At 46.9% G+C, this 17952-nt stretch overlaps 1 protein-coding gene across 1 annotated transcript; it reads left to right on the top strand.

Moving 5' to 3' along the window:
* Positions 1–6714: 6714 nt before the first annotated feature.
* LOC128770909 (myosin heavy chain, fast skeletal muscle-like) lies at positions 6715–16243 on the top strand. Its single transcript, XM_053885903.1, has 40 exons — positions 6715–6720; positions 7115–7336; positions 7403–7546; positions 7632–7788; positions 7871–7898; positions 7970–8078; positions 8151–8243; positions 8323–8386; positions 8463–8561; positions 8633–8736; positions 8824–8962; positions 9063–9181; positions 9262–9411; positions 9495–9665; positions 9750–10053; positions 10139–10212; positions 10289–10376; positions 10457–10574; positions 10640–10763; positions 10868–11004; positions 11098–11353; positions 11435–11677; positions 11759–11935; positions 12011–12156; positions 12238–12328; positions 12407–12796; positions 12880–13006; positions 13107–13225; positions 13305–13501; positions 13633–13816; positions 13881–14046; positions 14121–14245; positions 14362–14670; positions 14734–14937; positions 15022–15147; positions 15377–15547; positions 15629–15733; positions 15810–15905; positions 15987–16118; positions 16223–16243. Exons 2-40 carry the CDS (start codon positions 7130–7132, stop codon positions 16241–16243), a joined length of 5814 nt encoding a protein of 1937 aa, XP_053741878.1. The 5' UTR covers positions 6715–6720; positions 7115–7129.
* Positions 16244–17952: the final 1709 nt, after the last annotated feature.

Genomic DNA, 17952 nt, shown 5'->3' on the forward strand with positions numbered 1-17952 from the left:
TCCCTCCTCTATGAAGCTCCCTCCACTATGACGCTCCCTCCATTATGATGCTTCCTGCATTATGATGCCTCCTCCACTGTGAAGCTCCCTCCACTGTGAAGCTCCCTCCACCGTGAAGCTCCCTCCACTATGAGGCCCCCTCACTATGAAGCTCCCTCCACTATGAAGCTCCCTCCTCTATGAAGCTCTCTCCACTATGAAGCTCCCTCCTCTATGAAGCTCCCTCCACTGTGAAGCTCCCTCCTCTATGAAGCTCCCTCCACTATGAAGCTCCCTCCACTATGAAGCTCCCTCCACCGTGAAGCTCCCTCCACTATGAAGCTCCCTCCTCTATGAAGCTCGCTCCACTATGAAGCTCCCTCCTCTATGAAGCTCCCTCCACTATGAAGCTCCCTCCACTATGAAGCTCCCTCCACTGTGAAGCTCCCTCCTCTATGAAGCTCCTTCCTCTATGAAGCTCCCTCCACTATGAAGCTCCCACCTCTATGAAGCTTCCTCCACTATGAAGCTCCCTCCACTATGAAGCTCCCTCCATTATGAAGCTCTCTGCATTCTGAAGCTCCCTTCTTACGATGCCTCCTCCACTGTGAAGCTCCCTCCACTATGAAGCTCCCTCCACCGTGAAGTTTCCTCCACTATGAAGCTCCCTCCACTGTGAAGCTCCCTCCACTATGAAGCTCCCTCCTCTATGAAGCTCCCACCACTATGAAGCTCCCTCCACTATGAAGCTCCCTCCTCTATGAAGCTTCCTCCACTATGAAGCTCCCTCCACTGTGAAGCTCCCTCCACTATGAAGCTCCCTCCACCGTGAAGTTTCCTCCACTATGAAGCTCCCTCCACTGTGAAGCTCCCTCCACTATGAAGCTCCCTCCTCTATGAAGCTCTCTCCACTATGAAGCTCCCTCCACTATGAAGCTCCCACAACTATGAAGCTCCCTCCACTATGAAGCTCCCTCCACTGTGAAGCTCCCTCCACTGTGAAGCTCCCTCCTCTATGAAGCTCGCTCCACTATGAAGCTCCCTCCTCTATGAAGCTCCCTCCACTATGAAGCTCCCTCCACTATGAAGCTCCCTCCTCTATGAAGCTCCCACCACTATGAAGCTCCCTCCACTATGAAGCTCCCTCCTCTATGAAGCTCCCACCACTATGAAGCTCCCTCCACTATGAAGCTCCCACCACTGTGAAGCTCCCTCCACTATGAAGCTCCCACCACTGTGAAGCTCCCACCACTATGAAGCTCCCTCCTCTATGAAGCTCCCTCCACTATGAAGCTCCCTCCTCTATGATGCTTCCTCCATTATGAAGCTCCCTCCTCTATGAAGCTCCCTCCACTATGACGCTCCCTCCATTATGATGCTTCCTGCATTATGATGCCTCCTCCACTGTGAAGCTCCCTCCACTGTGAAGCTCCCTCCACCGTGAAGCTTCCTCCACTATGAGGCCCCCTCACTATGAAGCTCCCTCCACTATGAAGCTCCCTCCTCTATGAAGCTCTCTCCACTATGAAGCTCGCTCCTCTATGAAGCTCCCTCCACTGTGAAGCTCCCTCCACTATGAAGCTCCCTCCACTGTGAAGCTCCCTCCACTGTGAAGCTCCCTCCTCTATGAAGCTCGCTCCACTATGAAGCTCCCTCCTCTATGAAGCTCCCTCCACTATGAAGCTCCCTCCACTATGAAGCTCCCTCCTCTATGAAGCTCCCACCACTATGAAGCTCCCTCCACTATGAAGCTCCCACCACTGTGAAGCTCCCTCCACTATGAAGCTCCCACCACTGTGAAGCTCCCACCACTATGAAGCTCCCTCCACTATGAAGCTCCCTCCTCTATGAAGCTCCCTCCACTATGAAGCTCCCTCCTCTATGATGCTTCCTCCATTATGAAGCTCCCTCCTCTATGAAGCTCCCTCCACTATGACGCTCCCTCCATTATGATGCTTCCTGCATTATGATGCCTCCTCCACTGTGAAGCTCCCTCCACTATGAAGCTCCCTCCACTGTGAAGCTCCCTCCACTATGAAGCTCCCTCCACTGTGAAGCTCCCTCCACTATGAAGCTCCCTCCACTATGAAGCTCCCTCCACTGTGAAGCTCCCTCCACTATGAAGCTCCCTACACTATGAAGCTTCCTCCACTATGAAGCTCCCTCCACTGTGAAGCTTCCTCCACTATGAGGCCCCCTCACTATGAAGCTCCCTCCACTGCGAAGCTCCCTCCACTATGAAGTGTCTTACACTATGAAGCTCCCTCCACTGTGAAGCTCCCTCCACTGTGAAGCTCCCTCCACTATGAAGCTCCCACCACTATGAAGCTCCCTCCACTATGAAGCTCCCTCCACTATGAAGCTCCCACCACTGTGAAGCTCCCTCCACTATGAAGCTCCCACCACTGTGAAGCTCCCACCACTATGAAGCTCCCTCCACTATGAAGCTCCCTCCTCTATGAAGCTCCCTCCACTATGAAGCTCCCTCCTCTATGATGCTTCCTCCATTATGAAGCTCCCTCCTCTATGAAGCTCCCTCCATTATGATGCTTCCTGCATTATGATGCCTCCTCCACTGTGAAGCTCCCTCCACCGTGAAGCTTCCTCCACTATGAGGCCCCCTCACTATGAAGCTCCCTCCACTATGAAGCTCCCTCCTCTATGAAGCTCTCTCCACTATGAAGCTCCCTCCTCTATGAAGCTCCCTCCACTGTGAAGCTCCCTCCACTATGAAGCTCCCTCCACTGTGAAGCTCCCTCCACTATGAAGCTCCCTCCTCTATGAAGCTCCCTCCACTATGAAGCTCCCTCCACTGTGAAGCTTCCTCCACTATGAAGCTCCCTCCATTATGAAGCTCCCTCCACTATGAAGCTCCCTCCACTATGAAGCTCCCTCCACTGTGAAGCCCCCTCCACTATGAAGCTCCCTCCACTATGAAGCTCCCTCCACTGTGAAGCCCCCTCCACTATGAAGCTCCCTCCTCTATGAAGCTCCCTCCACTATGAAGCTCCCTCCTCTCTGAAGCTCGCTCCACTATGAAGCTCCCTCCTCTATGAAGCTCTCTCCACTATGAAGCTCCCTCCTCTATGAAGCTCCCTCCACTATGAAGCTCCCTCCACTGTGAAGCTCCCTCCACTATGAAGCTCCCTCCACTGTGAAGCTTCCTCCACTATGAGGCCCCCTCACTATGAAGCTCCCTCCACTGTGAAGCTCCCTCCACTATGAAGCTCCCTCCACTATGAAGCTCCCTCCACTGTGAAGCTCCCTCCTCTATGAAGCTCCCTCCACTATGAAGCTCCCTACACTATGAAGCTCCCTACACTATGAAGCTCCCTCCATTATGAAGCTCGCTGCATCATTATATTATGGCTGGCTGACATGTGACACCAGAGAAAGTCAACAAAGGGAAGAGTGGTCCTGTCTACTAACATGTCCCTGTTGTCCTGTCCAACATTGTTGTGAAATCAAGTTCTTTGGTCTGCTGGACACCTCTCCACACTTCATATTCCCACTTGGTTTCAAGCTGCCTGGGTTTGAAGGGATCATTTCAAACAGCGAGTGCTCTCGATCTTAGGAGTATTGGGACACAATACACTGACACGTGACATGCAAAAACCAGTGGGACACAGCCTAAGACCATGGGCAAAACATTTCACGTGAGGGAACGTTCCAACATGAACAGTACTGTTGCATGAGTAACAGTCTGCCACCAATACTACGTTTTTGTCAGACAGCTGCCATTCTTTGACAGCATCATTCAGTCACTGCGCCAGCTGTGTGCCCACGTGTGACTCATGCACGGCTCTTGTTGACAAAATCCGCCAATCCTCAGTGATGTAATGAGACAGATTTGTTGACTGGTGTAAAGAACATGACCTTGATCCAAGGTGTTACACATGGAGACGGAGATTGACTACAGCTTATGGTGCAGGATCTACAAACTGGATCAAGAAATTTGAAAGAAGTGCAAAGAAAGTTAAGAGGCGTGGCCGAGGAGAAATGCATGCTGGACACAAACAGCTGCGACGACACACAACATTGACTTGGCATGGATGCTCTGTCCCCCATTTGTCAACAGCGTTCCCAAATACGGGGATGGGTGGGAAGCCTGACCAACTCAACACAATCAAGAGACAAATGTGGCTCAAACAAAATGAAAACACTCACTGCAAGAAGAGACGGCAAACAGGAAAAAGGCAGCCAGAGAAAGTCGCTCCTTAAAACATGTCCGCTGATGCTTGCTACCTTGCTGCGCGACAGAGGTGATCGGCCAACGTGACAACTAGAGAGATGGACCTGCAAGCTTGACGTCCTCGGGGATTGGCTCTGACCACTACACCGCTGCGAAAATGCAAGCGTTTCACGTTTCCAAAGTTTTCACTCTTTTCGCGCAACAGCAATGGCAATAATGGCAATATTTCCGTTTCTCCGTGAGCACCAGCCCCTCACAATGTCTGAGCACGTGCCACTAGAGAATCAGTGTACCCCATCCGGCGGTGTTCTGTCTGGTGAGCTCTGGTGGAGAAACACGGCTTAGTGTGAGCATGCCAGAAAGTTGCAACTATGCAGGAATGTTGAGAAAAAAACCTTAGCCCACTTAAATGATGATGTCTAGTCTGAAAACACAGATTCAAATCTATTTCAGCTGAAAAGTGTTGATGCGTGGTCATGGACCACAGGGAGGAAAACCAAAGGTTTGACACCTCCACACAGAAAGTCACAGATGATGAGCAGCTGGGACTGGTGCCAGAGGGCTCTGATGTGGTTGCCACATCTATTCATGCAGCCATTTGCCGCTTTGTCTGGACCACTCTTCAGACGTATATCCAACAATCACCCGTGTCAAACCACAAATCGACATGTCACATGACCCCAACAGGCCGTGGCAGGACGCAACATGTTGGATCAGGCCATTTGAACAACGACAGCTGCCTGAGACCTGACGCCTGCCAGAGTTTCCAAGCACTCCAGCAAATGGTGGACGCCTTCAACCTGAGCGAGTGTTTGTGTCAAAGCTTGGTTTGAAAAGAGAAAGGAAAACAGTGAAATCACAAGCTATCAAACAACACAACACAATATATACTTAATATAGAAATAAATATCATGACAAATCCGTGTCAGTCCCCACTGATTAGAGCCGGAAGCAAGGCGCACATGAAATGATTTCAAACAAGTTGTTCATGCTGACAAATTTCTTCGATAATAATAACAAAAAGTTCTGAAGTCCTGGCATTATTCCGCCATTGTTATCATTTGCAGGCGCTCTGTCAACCTCCTCGGGCCTGACTCACTTTTCTAATGAGCACGTTCCGTTGCAAGGAGTAAGATGTGAAAACCCCGCAAAACAAGCGAGCACAGTTGCCCGACCTGCTGGTGGAACCCCTCACGGGTGACCCAGCGAGCCTGACTGTTGGGGAAGGTGCCGCTGTAAATATGGTCACATGATACTCAATAAAAGCCTTGTTTTGAATTCCTAAGCATCAACACTCACTTCAGTTAGGCGCAGCTCAACATTGCAACCGACTCAAATCATAAATGGTTGGTTGGTTATGATTGTTTCATCACAATTTTACTCTCTTCAATACGATTTTCATTGTGGACTGATTGCTGCCATTGCTACTGACAACACACTGCTACAAATACAAGTCCTGATCTCGACTGTAGTGGCGCTCGCTTCTTCTTTCTGAGGTCCTCTCATTCAGACTTAAGAGGAGAAAGAGAAATTTGGGAGTTATTGGTCTTGAAAATAGTCAATGTGAACAGATTTCACTTTATGGTAGATTTCATATGCGAGAGGGATGTGAAACTGTTGGGTTTTATTTGAATGCAACAGCAAATGAAAAATGCCACGTCTGCCTAATGTCACTTGCCATGGGCTGGAGCGAGGTTTGTGCAGACTCTGCAACAACTGTCTGACTCGCCGCCCTCTCTGATCACTCGACCTCTGACCTGCTGTAACTTCTTTCGGGCTGGGCATGATCTATTTTCAACACACTGAATTTGAAATTTGAATTTGAAGCACAACTGAAAATGCAACTTGTGACGGAACAGTCCTCCAACATGAAATCAATGAAAAGAAAACATTGAAACTAAAAGCATGTTTATGAGAAAAGCCATCAATCCTTTCAAAAAAGGCCATCGGGGAGAAAAAATATTGGATGGTAGCAGAACGAGTCTCCTTGTACAGTTGTCTCCAAATACCAGCTCAAATTTCCCAACACTTGGTTTTCATCAGCGAAGGACAAAGTCGTTTCATCTGTCATGAAAGATCGCCTTGTAAGACGTTTCAGCAATTCAGACATTTTACATGCACTCCATGTTTCTCTCTCAAGAGTTTTCAGTGTTCGCCGAAGTCCAGGAAATGTGAACTGCAGTGAGTGAAAATGCCGTCCAACACAACACAACATATTTTGGTGCCTTCAGACTCATCTGTTTTCGTGTCCATATTTGGCACGTTGCCCTTCTTCCAGTTTTGCTTTGCCAGCAAACTGGACCAAATATAAGCTGAGGAAGAGGAGCATCCAGAGTGTGTGGCAGAAGTCCTGTGGAGTTCCAGCTTGTGGTGAGGCACTGATTACTGATCTCTGGTCCAACTGAGAGAATTGATTCTTTCAAGAGCACTTACCATTTAACAGAAAGTACTACGTCTTGTAAGAGTAAATGTCGTTGATAACTATATATCTGCTCCTCTCCTCTTGCAGAATTGTGGATTGGGACATTCTTTTCTAATAGTGAGGAAAGGTATGAATTTTACCGTTACAGATTTTCACAGTTTTTATTTACCAATGGCAAGAGTGAGATCCACAAGAGAAAACAGTGACAGAACTGTCTGCAGATGTGCTCATGTCCAGCTGGTGACTCAGGTGGTCAGATTGAGCCCAGCTCGTGCAGGACACTCAACTCATTGACATCATTTCATTATCAACTCACTGTGGTCACACAGAAAGTACAACGGCCAGGAATTGTAGATGAACAGATGCATGATGCATATTTAGCAAAGCTTCTTACAAGCAAAACAAGATGATGTTCAATAATAACGTATATACGATTATGGACATCGGAGTGGAAATTGTGACTAGATATACAATAAACAAGAGAAATAAACAGACACTAAATTACACCGTTTTGGTTACAGACACCAGCCACCACCATGAGTACGGACGCGGAGATGGCCATCTATGGCAAAGCTGCCATTTACCTGCGTAAGCCAGAGAAGGAGAGGATCGAGGCTCAGAACAAACCTTTTGATGCCAAGGCAGCCTGCTACGTGGCTGACGCCAAGGAGCTGTACCTGAAGGGTACAATCATCAAAAAGGATGGTGGCAAAGTCACCGTCAAAGTCCTGGACACTCAGGAGGTCAGTGACTCTACGCCACTTATCAAAAACGATGAGCTCAGTTCTCATACTTGCTTCTTTTTCCAGGAGAGGACAGTCAAAGAGGACGATGTTTCACCAATGAACCCTCCCAAGTTTGACAAAATTGAGGACATGGCCATGATGACCCACCTCAATGAAGCCTCTGTGCTGTATAACCTCAAAGAGCGTTATGCAGCATGGATGATCTACGTAAGAGACCTGCAGACAAAGTCGTGTGGATGCCAATGAAGTGCAAGGAAAGTAACGCTGGCTGTTCATTTCACATCTCTGTCAGACCTACTCTGGGCTCTTCTGTGCTACTGTCAACCCCTACAAGTGGCTTCCAGTGTACGATGCTGAAGTCGTCAGTGCTTACAGAGGCAAGAAGCGTATGGAGGCTCCTCCCCACATCTTCTCTGTCTCTGACAACGCTTACCAGTTCATGCTTACTGGTATGTACAGGACACAACTCTCACATTCATGGTATATTTCCGAGGTCTGACAAGATTGTTCTTCTGTTGATTCTTGCAACAGACAGGGAGAACCAGTCTGTCTTGATCACGTAAGTGTTTCACTTGTTGAGAGATGTTTCCTTCACGCATGACATTCTTATCAAGCTCTTTCTACACCCAGTGGAGAATCTGGTGCTGGAAAGACTGTCAACACCAAGCGTGTCATCCAGTACTTTGCCACCATCTCAGTGGGTGGTGACAAGAAGAAGGAGAGCTCTGGAAAGATCCAGGTTTGTGACAAGTTACATGGAGAAGGACGAAATAAGACGAGGTCTGTTGACTAAAATAAAGATTCATCTTAGGGTTCCCTGGAAGATCAGATCATTGCAGCCAACCCCCTGCTGGAGGCTTATGGTAATGCCAAGACTGTGAGAAATGACAACTCCTCCCGTTTTGTAAGTAAAGAACATGCAACATACATCAATTGTATTCAAAGGAGAATGCATGGATTTAATATTGCTGTCCGCCAAATAGGGTAAATTCATCAGAATCCACTTTGGCACCACTGGCAAACTGGCTAGTGCTGACATTGAGACTTGTAAGTAGCAAAATCAACTTTGAAAAGTTTAATGGTCAAACTCTGAAACACAGAAATGTGTCGCTATGAAATCTAGATCTGCTGGAGAAGTCCAGAGTGTCCTTCCAGCTCCCAGATGAGAGAGGCTACCACATCTTCTACCAGATGATGACCAACCACAAGCCAGAGCTGATTGGTAAACATTATTCCTAAATAATTGGATCTAAATCAGAGTTTCAAATTTCAATGTTAGAATTTATCTTCTAGATCTGGCTCTCATCACAACCAACCCCTACGACTTCCCAATGTGCAGTCAGGGTCAGATCACTGTGGCCAGCATTGATGACAAAGTGGAGCTGGAAGCCACTGATGTGAGTATCATACCATTTATTAGTCAAAAACAGAAACTTCCTCTGTCATGAAACTGCATAGTAAATTCTATACAACGATCCAAACAGAATGCCATCGATATCCTGGGCTTCAGTGGAGAGGAGAAGATGAGCATCTACAAAATGACTGGTGCCGTCCTCCATCACGGCAACATGAAGTTCAAGCAGAAGCAGCGTGAGGAGCAGGCAGAGCCAGATGGCACCGAAGGTAAGGGTTCTTCATTGATCACTCATTTCATCCTAGAGACAGGGTCTCAGTATACTGACAGAAAAACTACCAAAATTCTCCAATCCCAAATAATATCCAGATGCTGACAAGGTTGCTTACCTGCTGGGTCTGAACTCTGCGGACATGCTCAAGGGTCTCTGTTATCCCAGAGTGAAGGTCGGCAACGAGTTTGTCACCAAGGGTCAGACTGTTCCTCAGGTGGGTCAACATTGTTTCCCAGTAAATAGTTTGTCATCTATCTAATGGAACATGATTCAATCATGAATTTTCTTTATCAGGTGAATAACTCAGTGACTGCCCTGGCTAAGTCCATCTATGAGAGGATGTTCTTGTGGATGGTCATCCGCATCAACCAGATGCTTGATACGAAACAAGCAAGGCAGTTCTTCATTGGTGTGCTGGACATTGCTGGATTTGAAATCTTTGATGTAAGCTTTTATTGTTTGACTCCAAGTTGCCTCGATAGCAATGGCTCATTTCAAATGAGAAACAACACATGGTTTGTGCACAGTACAACAGCATGGAGCAGCTGTGCATCAACTTCACCAATGAGAAACTGCAGCAGTTCTTCAACCACCACATGTTCGTCCTGGAACAAGAGGAGTACAAGAAGGAGGGCATCATCTGGGAGTTCATTGACTTCGGTATGGACTTGGCTGCCTGCATTGAGCTGATTGAAAAGGTGAGCAGCAAACAAACTATATCACTGTCTGTGAGCGACCTGAATTACTGTGAGAATGAAAGAAAACTCTGGTGTCCTCTTTAGCCCATGGGCATCTTCTCCATCCTTGAAGAGGAGTGCATGTTCCCCAAGGCGACTGACACCTCCTTCAAGAACAAGTTGTATGACCAGCATCTTGGCAAGAACAGAGCCTTTGAGAAGCCAAAGCCAGCAAAGGGCAAGGCTGAGGCTCACTTCTCCCTGGTTCACTATGCTGGAACTGTGGACTACAACATCGCCGGCTGGCTGGACAAGAACAAGGATCCACTGAACGAGTCTGTTCTCCAGCTCTACCAGAAGTCTTCTGTGAAACTGCTTGTGCTGTTGTATCCACCTGTTGCTGCTGAGGGTAAGTGATAATGAATGGAACCTAACACACAAAAGTTGTGAGTAATGCATGTATCATGACCTCCTACTTCACTGAACCATGACAGAGTCTGGTGGTGGTGGCAAGAAGGGAGGCAAGAAGAAGGGAGGCTCCATGCAGACCGTGTCCTCGCAGTTCAGAGTGAGTATGATCTGAGCTCATAAAATATTTCAACACAGGAAACTGCTCATGAAATGGAATAACTTGAAACCTGCAGGAGAACTTGGGCAAGCTGATGACCAACTTGAGGAGCACCCACCCCCACTTTGTGCGTTGCCTGATTCCCAACGAGTCCAAGACTCCAGGTAAAAAGAATGACGTGTTTGTGATTGCTATTTTCTGGGACACAAAAGATCGGTGGTCAATGAACATGGCACTTCTTCAGGTCTGATGGAGAACTTCCTGGTCATCCATCAGCTCAGGTGCAACGGTGTGCTTGAGGGTATCAGAATCTGCAGGAAAGGTTTCCCCAGCAGAATCCTTTATGGTGACTTCAAGCAGAGGTATCACAAGACTACTGTCTAGTCATTTTCCTGCAGGTCAGAAACACTGTTGCCTTTCATTTTAGATACAAGGTGCTGAATGCCAGTGTCATCCCTGAGGGTCAGTTCATTGACAACAAGAAAGCTTCTGAGAAGCTTCTGGGCTCAATTGATGTTGACCACGACCAGTACAGATTTGGTCACACCAAGGTAAATACTGATACGATTGAATTGCTCTGGGTCATTTACTCAATAGGCGTCAGTGATGTCTGCCACTCTGGAATGTATACTGAGAGATACTTGTTCTTTCCAAGGTCTTCTTCAAAGCTGGTCTGCTGGGTACTCTTGAGGAAATGAGAGATGAGAAGCTTGCAGCTCTGGTCACAATGACTCAGGCAATGTGTCGCGGTTACCTCATGAGAACGGAGTTTGTCAAGATGACAGCAACAAGGCATGTCTACCGCAAGAACATCCAACACTTTTTAACAATGGAAACTCAGACAGACATACTAAATATTTCTGTGATTTGATTTTGAACGTTCAGAGATGCCATCTACACAATCCAGTACAACGTGCGTTCCTTCATGAATGTCAAGCACTGGCCATGGATGAAGGTGTACTACAAGATCAAACCTCTGCTGAAGAGTGCGGAAACCGAAAAGGAGTTGGCACAAATGAAGGAGAACTACGAGAAGATGACATCTGACTTGGCAGCTGCCCTGGCTAAGAAGAAGGAGCTGGAGGAGAAGATGGTCTCTCTCCTGCAGGAGAAGAATGATCTGCAGCTGCAAGTCGCATCCGTGAGTACGACTGAAACCTGCGCAGCTTCCATGGTGAAAGCTCACTGATGATCTTCACCATGTTCCTGTGACGAAACCCAGGAATCAGAGAATCTGTCCGATGCTGAGGAGAGATGTGAGGGTCTCATTAAGAGCAAGATTCAGCTGGAAGCCAAACTCAAGGAGACGACTGAGAGGCTGGAGGATGAAGAGGAAATCAATGCTGAACTGACTGCTAAAAAGAGAAAGCTGGAGGACGAATGCTCTGAGTTGAAGAAGGACATTGATGACCTTGAGCTCACCCTGGCCAAGGTGGAGAAGGAGAAGCATGCCACAGAGAACAAGGTCTGTAAATAGGTGACTTTCTAAACATTAGCATGCACGATGCAAAAGTGTGAACTGATCATATGAATCCCTGTCTTTTAGGTGAAGAACCTGACTGAGGAGATGGCTTCTCAGGATGAGAGCATTGCTAAGCTTACCAAGGAGAAGAAGGCTCTTCAGGAGGCTCATCAGCAGACCCTTGATGACCTGCAGGCAGAGGAAGACAAAGTCAACACTCTGACCAAGGCCAAGACGAAGCTTGAACAGCAAGTGGATGACGTATGTTACACACGGAAGCGAACGAGCAATCGAAGGGAATGAAGTTCATACATCTGACCGAATGTCGTCACACAGCTGGAGGGTTCTCTGGAACAAGAGAAGAAGCTGCGTATGGACCTGGAGAGGGCCAAGAGGAAGCTTGAGGGTGACCTGAAATTGGCTCAGGAATCCATCATGGATCTGGAGAATGACAAGCAGCAGTCTGAGGAGAAACTGAAAAAGTAAAACTACATTCCCTCAAGGAAGAAAAATATAATAAATGTGATGGTCACTATTCATTTGGGCATCAATTACTTCTACAGGAAGGACTTTGAAATCAGCCAGCTGCTCAGCAAGATAGAAGATGAACAGTCAATGGGTGCTCAGCTTCAGAAGAAGATCAAGGAGCTGCAGGTAAGTGATGACTTGCAGCACTGTCTCAGGCACAGTGAAAACTCCAGTATGGTGTCTTAAAGAGACATTTGTGAACAGGCTCGTATTGAGGAACTGGAAGAAGAGATTGAGGCTGAGCGTGCTGCTCGTGCCAAGGTTGAGAAGCAGAGAGCTGATCTCTCCAGGGAACTTGAAGAGATCAGTGAGAGGCTGGAGGAGGCCGGAGGTGCCACCGCTGCTCAGATTGAGATGAACAAGAAGCGCGAGGCTGAGTTCCAGAAGCTGCGTCGCGACCTTGAGGAGTCGACCCTTCAGCATGAAGCCACTGCTGCCGCTCTGCGCAAGAAGCAGGCAGACAGCGTAGCTGAGCTGGGAGAGCAGATCGACAACCTCCAGAGAGTCAAGCAGAAGCTTGAGAAGGAAAAGAGCGAATACAAGATGGAGATTGATGACCTCTCCAGCAACATGGAGGCTGTTGCCAAAGCAAAGGTGAACCACTCTTATGAAATGAATATGAAATAGAAGGAAACGGTTGTAGAGCTATTTGACCAATGCCCCGTCTTCCACCATAGGGTAACCTGGAAAAGATGTGCCGCACACTTGAGGACCAAGTTAGTGAACTGAAGACCAAGAATGATGAAAACGTCCGTCAGCTCAATGACCTGGGAGCACAGAAAGCTCGTCTGCTGACAGAAAATGGTACAGTTCACCAAGCAATCGGCATCATCCCAAGAACACAGCCAATGATGTTGCCTTTTCCCATGTTGCGCATTTCTTATGCCACTTTCTTCTCCACAAGGTGAGTTCGGCCGCCAAATTGAAGAGAAGGAAGCTCTCGTCTCCCAGCTGACCAGAGGAAAACAGGCATTCACTCAGCAAATTGAGGAGCTCAAGCGACAGATTGAAGAGGAAGTCAAGGTAAAGAAGTCTCAACACTGAATGAGGCATGATTTTGAAGTGACCTCAGTCAATTCCATGCTCTTATACCTCTCTGTAGGCCAAGAATGCTCTTGCCCATGGACTGCAATCTGCCCGCCATGACTGCGATCTGCTGAGGGAGCAGTTTGAGGAGGAGCAGGAGGCCAAGGCTGAGCTGCAGCGTGGAATGTCAAAGGCCAACGGGGAGGTGGCTCAGTGGAGAACCAAGTATGAAACTGATGCTATCCAGCGCACTGAGGAGCTCGAGGAGGCCAAGTGAGTAGGAAGAAGCGGAATATCAAGTGAACCGACATTTAAAAAGGAACTATCATCACAATATCAAACAAGAACGTGCAACATTTAGGTTCATTTACCACACTGTCCATTGTGACATTTCAATAATTCAGGAAGAAGCTGGCACAGCGCCTCCAGGAGGCAGAGGAGCAGATTGAGGCTGTGAATTCTAAGTGCGCTTCTCTGGAGAAGACCAAGCAGAGGCTCCAGAGTGAGGTGGAGGACCTCATGATTGATGTGGAGAGGGCAAATGGACTGGCTGCCAACTTGGACAAGAAGCAGAGGAACTTTGACAAGGTAAGGTAGAGAAACAAGGAAAAGTGACGTGTTTGATGTCAATCTCATGCACATTGTGAATCAGGTTCTGGCAGAGTGGAAGCAGAAGTTTGAGGAGGGTCAGGCAGAACTTGAGGGCGCTCAGAAGGAGGCCCGCTCTCTTGGCACTGAACTGTTCAAGATGAAGAACTCTTATGAAGAGGCTCTGGATCAGCTTGAGACCATGAAGCGTGAAAACAAAAATCTCCAACGTAAGTGATTTGATCGACCTTTCAGCTGCAATGCAACATTTGACTGTTGGTCACCAATATATTTGTTCCTGCAGAGGAGATCTCAGACCTGACTGAACAGATTGGTGAGACTGGCAAGAGCATCCATGAGCTGGAGAAGGCCAAGAAGCAGGTTGAGACTGAGAAGTCTGAGATCCAGACAGCTCTTGAAGAGGCTGAGGTACGACATGAAGACCCATGAAGGGCGAAGTAGTAGATAATGCAACACAAACGGATCTAGGACCTTAATGCCACCGTTTGTTTTTTTTTTTTGTTTGTTTGTGTTTTTTCCATTAGGGAACTCTGGAACATGAGGAGTCCAAAATCCTCCGTGTCCAGCTGGAGCTCAACCAGATCAAAGGAGAGGTTGACAGGAAGCTGGCAGAGAAGGATGAGGAGATGGAGCAGATCAAGAGGAACAGCCAGAGGGTGATTGACTCCATGCAGAGCACTCTGGACTCTGAGGTCAGGAGCAGGAATGATGCCCTGAGAATCAAGAAGAAGATGGAGGGTGACCTGAATGAGATGGAAGTTCAGCTGAGCCACGCCAATCGCCAGGCTGCTGAGTCCCAGAAGCAGCTGAGGAACGTCCAGGCTCAGCTCAAGGTATTTGATGCTGAGAAAGCTGAGACCCTCCTTTGATGCTCATGCAAACCTGCCCCTGAACAGGACGCTCAACTGCACCTGGATGATGCTGTCAGGGCCCAGGATGACCTCAAGGAGCAGGCTGCCATGGTGGACCGCAGGAACGGTCTGATGGTGGCAGAAATTGAGGAACTTAGAGCTGCTCTGGAGCAGACAGAGAGAGGCCGCAAAGTTGCTGAGCAGGAGCTGGTCGATGCCAGTGAGCGTGTTGGTCTTCTGCACTCTCAGGTGAGCAGGAGTGCAGTTGAGATTCCGTTTTTTAAATCATGGGTGAGTCTTGATGTGATATCTTGTCTTTTATATTGCCCTTAGAACACAAGCCTTCTGAATGCCAAGAAGAAGCTTGAGTCAGATCTGGTCCAGATTCAGAGTGAAGTGGATGATACAGTCCAGGAAGCAAGAAATGCCGAGGAGAAGGCCAAGAAGGCCATCACTGATGTATGTCTGCTTAATAACATTCAGCATTAGTCATTTTATTTTGTTTGTTTGCTGCTCTATTAGCTATAATGGTATGAAGTACATAGAAAATACCAGCAGATCACCCTGATCACCCACCAACAAAGATCTTGTCACCAATGTTGGGCCCCAGTGATTTGATGCCTTCATCTGAGCTCATGTATTATATATGATATTAATGAGCAATATGTTTTTTGTTACCGACTTCCAGGCTGCAATGATGGCTGAGGAGCTGAAGAAGGAACAAGACACCAGCGCTCACCTGGAGAGGATGAAGAAGAATCTGGAAGTTGCTGTCAAGGACCTGCAGCACCGTCTAGATGAGGCTGAGAATCTGGCCATGAAGGGTGGCAAGAAGCAGCTCCAGAAACTGGAATCTAGGGTAAAGGGATTTTACAATGCGACCATGTTCAACACGAAATACTCAAAATATATATATTCAACCCCATTTGTCTCAATAAAGGTGCGTGAGCTGGAGACAGAGGTGGAGGCAGAGCAGAGACGTGGGGCTGATGCTGTCAAGGGTGTCCGCAAGTATGAGAGGAGAGTGAAGGAGCTCACCTACCAGGTATGATAACCTACTTCTTTTCAGGAAATGCATGAATAAACACAGCACAATAACTGACTTTTTGTTTCAACAACAGACTGAAGAGGACAAGAAGAATGTCAACAGGCTGCAGGATCTGGTTGACAAGCTTCAGCTCAAGGTTAAGGCCTACAAGAGGCAGGCTGAGGAAGCGGTGAGTTAATATTACAGATTGAATGCAAGTTTTTGTTTGGCAGTCGATTAATCAAAGCTGTCTTGTTTTCATGTCTCGTAGGAGGAGCAGGCCAACGTACATCTGTCCAAGTGCAGGAAGATCCAGCATGAGCTGGAGGAGGCTGAGGAGCGTGCTGACATTGCTGAGTCCCAGGTCAACAAGCTGAGAGCCAAGAGCCGCGATTCTGGCAAGGTGAATGTCAATTTCCGAAGAAAAGAAAAGAAAAGATCATTTATTTGTCAAATTGAAATCCATTTGGTGTCGATAACATTACAAAATGATTTTTCTCTTCACAGGGAAAAGATGCTGCTGAGTAAAGCTCACTGTCTCTTTGACGTGTCATAGAATATGATATTATTTATTCTGAAAAAAATAAAGTGAATGCATTTACTTCCAACCTGCTTCCTGTATTAATGCCTTCTTCCTGCTCGGATTCAATCAAAAAATTTACATTTTTGTTTGAACAATATGAAATTCACATTGACAACAAAAAAGAATGATGAAGTCACCAGCTGTCAGTGAAGATAAATAAATATATCACATACTGTTATTGATTAATTATATAAATAATAAACGGTATAAATAGATATATAACAAATAAGCAATCGTCGTGCATCAACAATGGTCAGTCCATCGGATGCTGCTGTTGTACAACCTGACAGCACTGGGCAGAAAGGAGCGTCGTGCATGGCGGGTGGATCCGCTGAAGGAGCTGCCCAGTGCTGTCAGGGAGTCCTGGGAGGGTGAGGGAGGGGCTGTCTCCAACGTCCTCCAGCGAGTCCAGAGAGCAGCCCCGGACTGAGCTGGCCCTCTCCTACAGCCTGTCCAGCCTCTGTCTGCCCCTTCATCAGCTGTCTTCCCAAATAAATCATGCATTCAATGAATCAGTCACTTTAAAATGCTGGCTTACAACTGAAGAAGCCAAACTGGGTGAAAATGCAACCCTCGTGCTCCAAAATGCTGGACTGTTTTTTTGTCACTGCCTTGAGAACAGAGTTAAAGCAAAAGGGCTGAGGCGACAAACTGTATTGCTCACATCTTCAAAACAATTCTTCTGATGCTTTTGCATCGAATGAGGGTGATGGGGGTCTGGGACCTATCCCAGCTACTCTGGGTGACACCAGTCTGTACAGTACACACTGTATATCTAACTGTTGGTTGAAGTATCGAAGCATGGTTAAACATTGCAGTATTGGAAAAGTGGACAACAGAGGAAAATATAATAAAATATAAGATAGTAAGCAAGAGATGGTGAACAACATGTTTATGAAAACATATATTTTTCCTAGTTATTGTCACTTTTGGGGCACAAGCAACTCGGGTCTCACCACGCTCATTCGTGACAAATATTGTCACTATGGATGAATCCATGTGGCTTCATTACATGTATTTCATGACTGAAAGGCTTGGAGTATGAAACCCCACCCGCATATCACCCCATATTAGACTGCTCAGTGGTGTTTGGCCCACTGGAAACATTTGAAAATTGTGAAAATGGATCCATCAGCATCACATTACAACTAGATATAGATTATGGATTTTAAAGCTACAGATTTCTGTGTCATACAAGTAAGTAAGTAACGATTTTGGTTTGGACAAGGATGAACAGTACAGAATATGTGGAAAAAATGAAGGCAACATATTTCATTTCATATTTTGAAAAAAGAAGAAAAAACATTGACATTCAACCACTGTTTGGCATTTCCTGCCATTTCCATGCTTCACTGATGATGTGCTGTTACCTGTTTTATATTTTCTAAATTATATATAAAATGCAAACCTGCATCGCCCAGAATGACAACATCATACAGAGCAGTCATCTAAAATGTTTTTGGAATGAACTGTATTGGCTTACGATCAAATCGACTCTCATTACCAATAAACCGCTCTGAGCACTGACAACATCCAAATAAACAGATGTCGCTGTCATGCACACCATATTTTTCATGTCTCAAATTAAACTGGCAAAGTGTAAGCAACTTTGGCTCAATATAAAGGAGCCGGAGAGGAGACAGCAGTGTGTGGA

Source organism: Synchiropus splendidus, chromosome 14 (genome assembly GCF_027744825.2).
Source record: "Synchiropus splendidus isolate RoL2022-P1 chromosome 14, RoL_Sspl_1.0, whole genome shotgun sequence".
Lineage (NCBI taxonomy): Eukaryota > Metazoa > Chordata > Actinopteri > Syngnathiformes > Callionymidae > Synchiropus > Synchiropus splendidus.

Excerpts from the sequence above, each read along its gene's own strand:
- LOC128770909 (XM_053885903.1), top strand. The coding sequence starts at position 7,130 with ATGAGTACGGACGCGGAGATGGCCATCTATGGCAAAGCTGCCATTTAC. Across the intron at positions 8,244-8,322 it reads ATGACAACTCCTCCCGTTTT|GGTAAATTCATCAGAATCCA; the intron begins GTAAGTAAAGAA and ends TCCGCCAAATAG. Across the intron at positions 15,548-15,628 it reads TCCAGAAACTGGAATCTAGG|GTGCGTGAGCTGGAGACAGA; the intron begins GTAAAGGGATTT and ends GTCTCAATAAAG.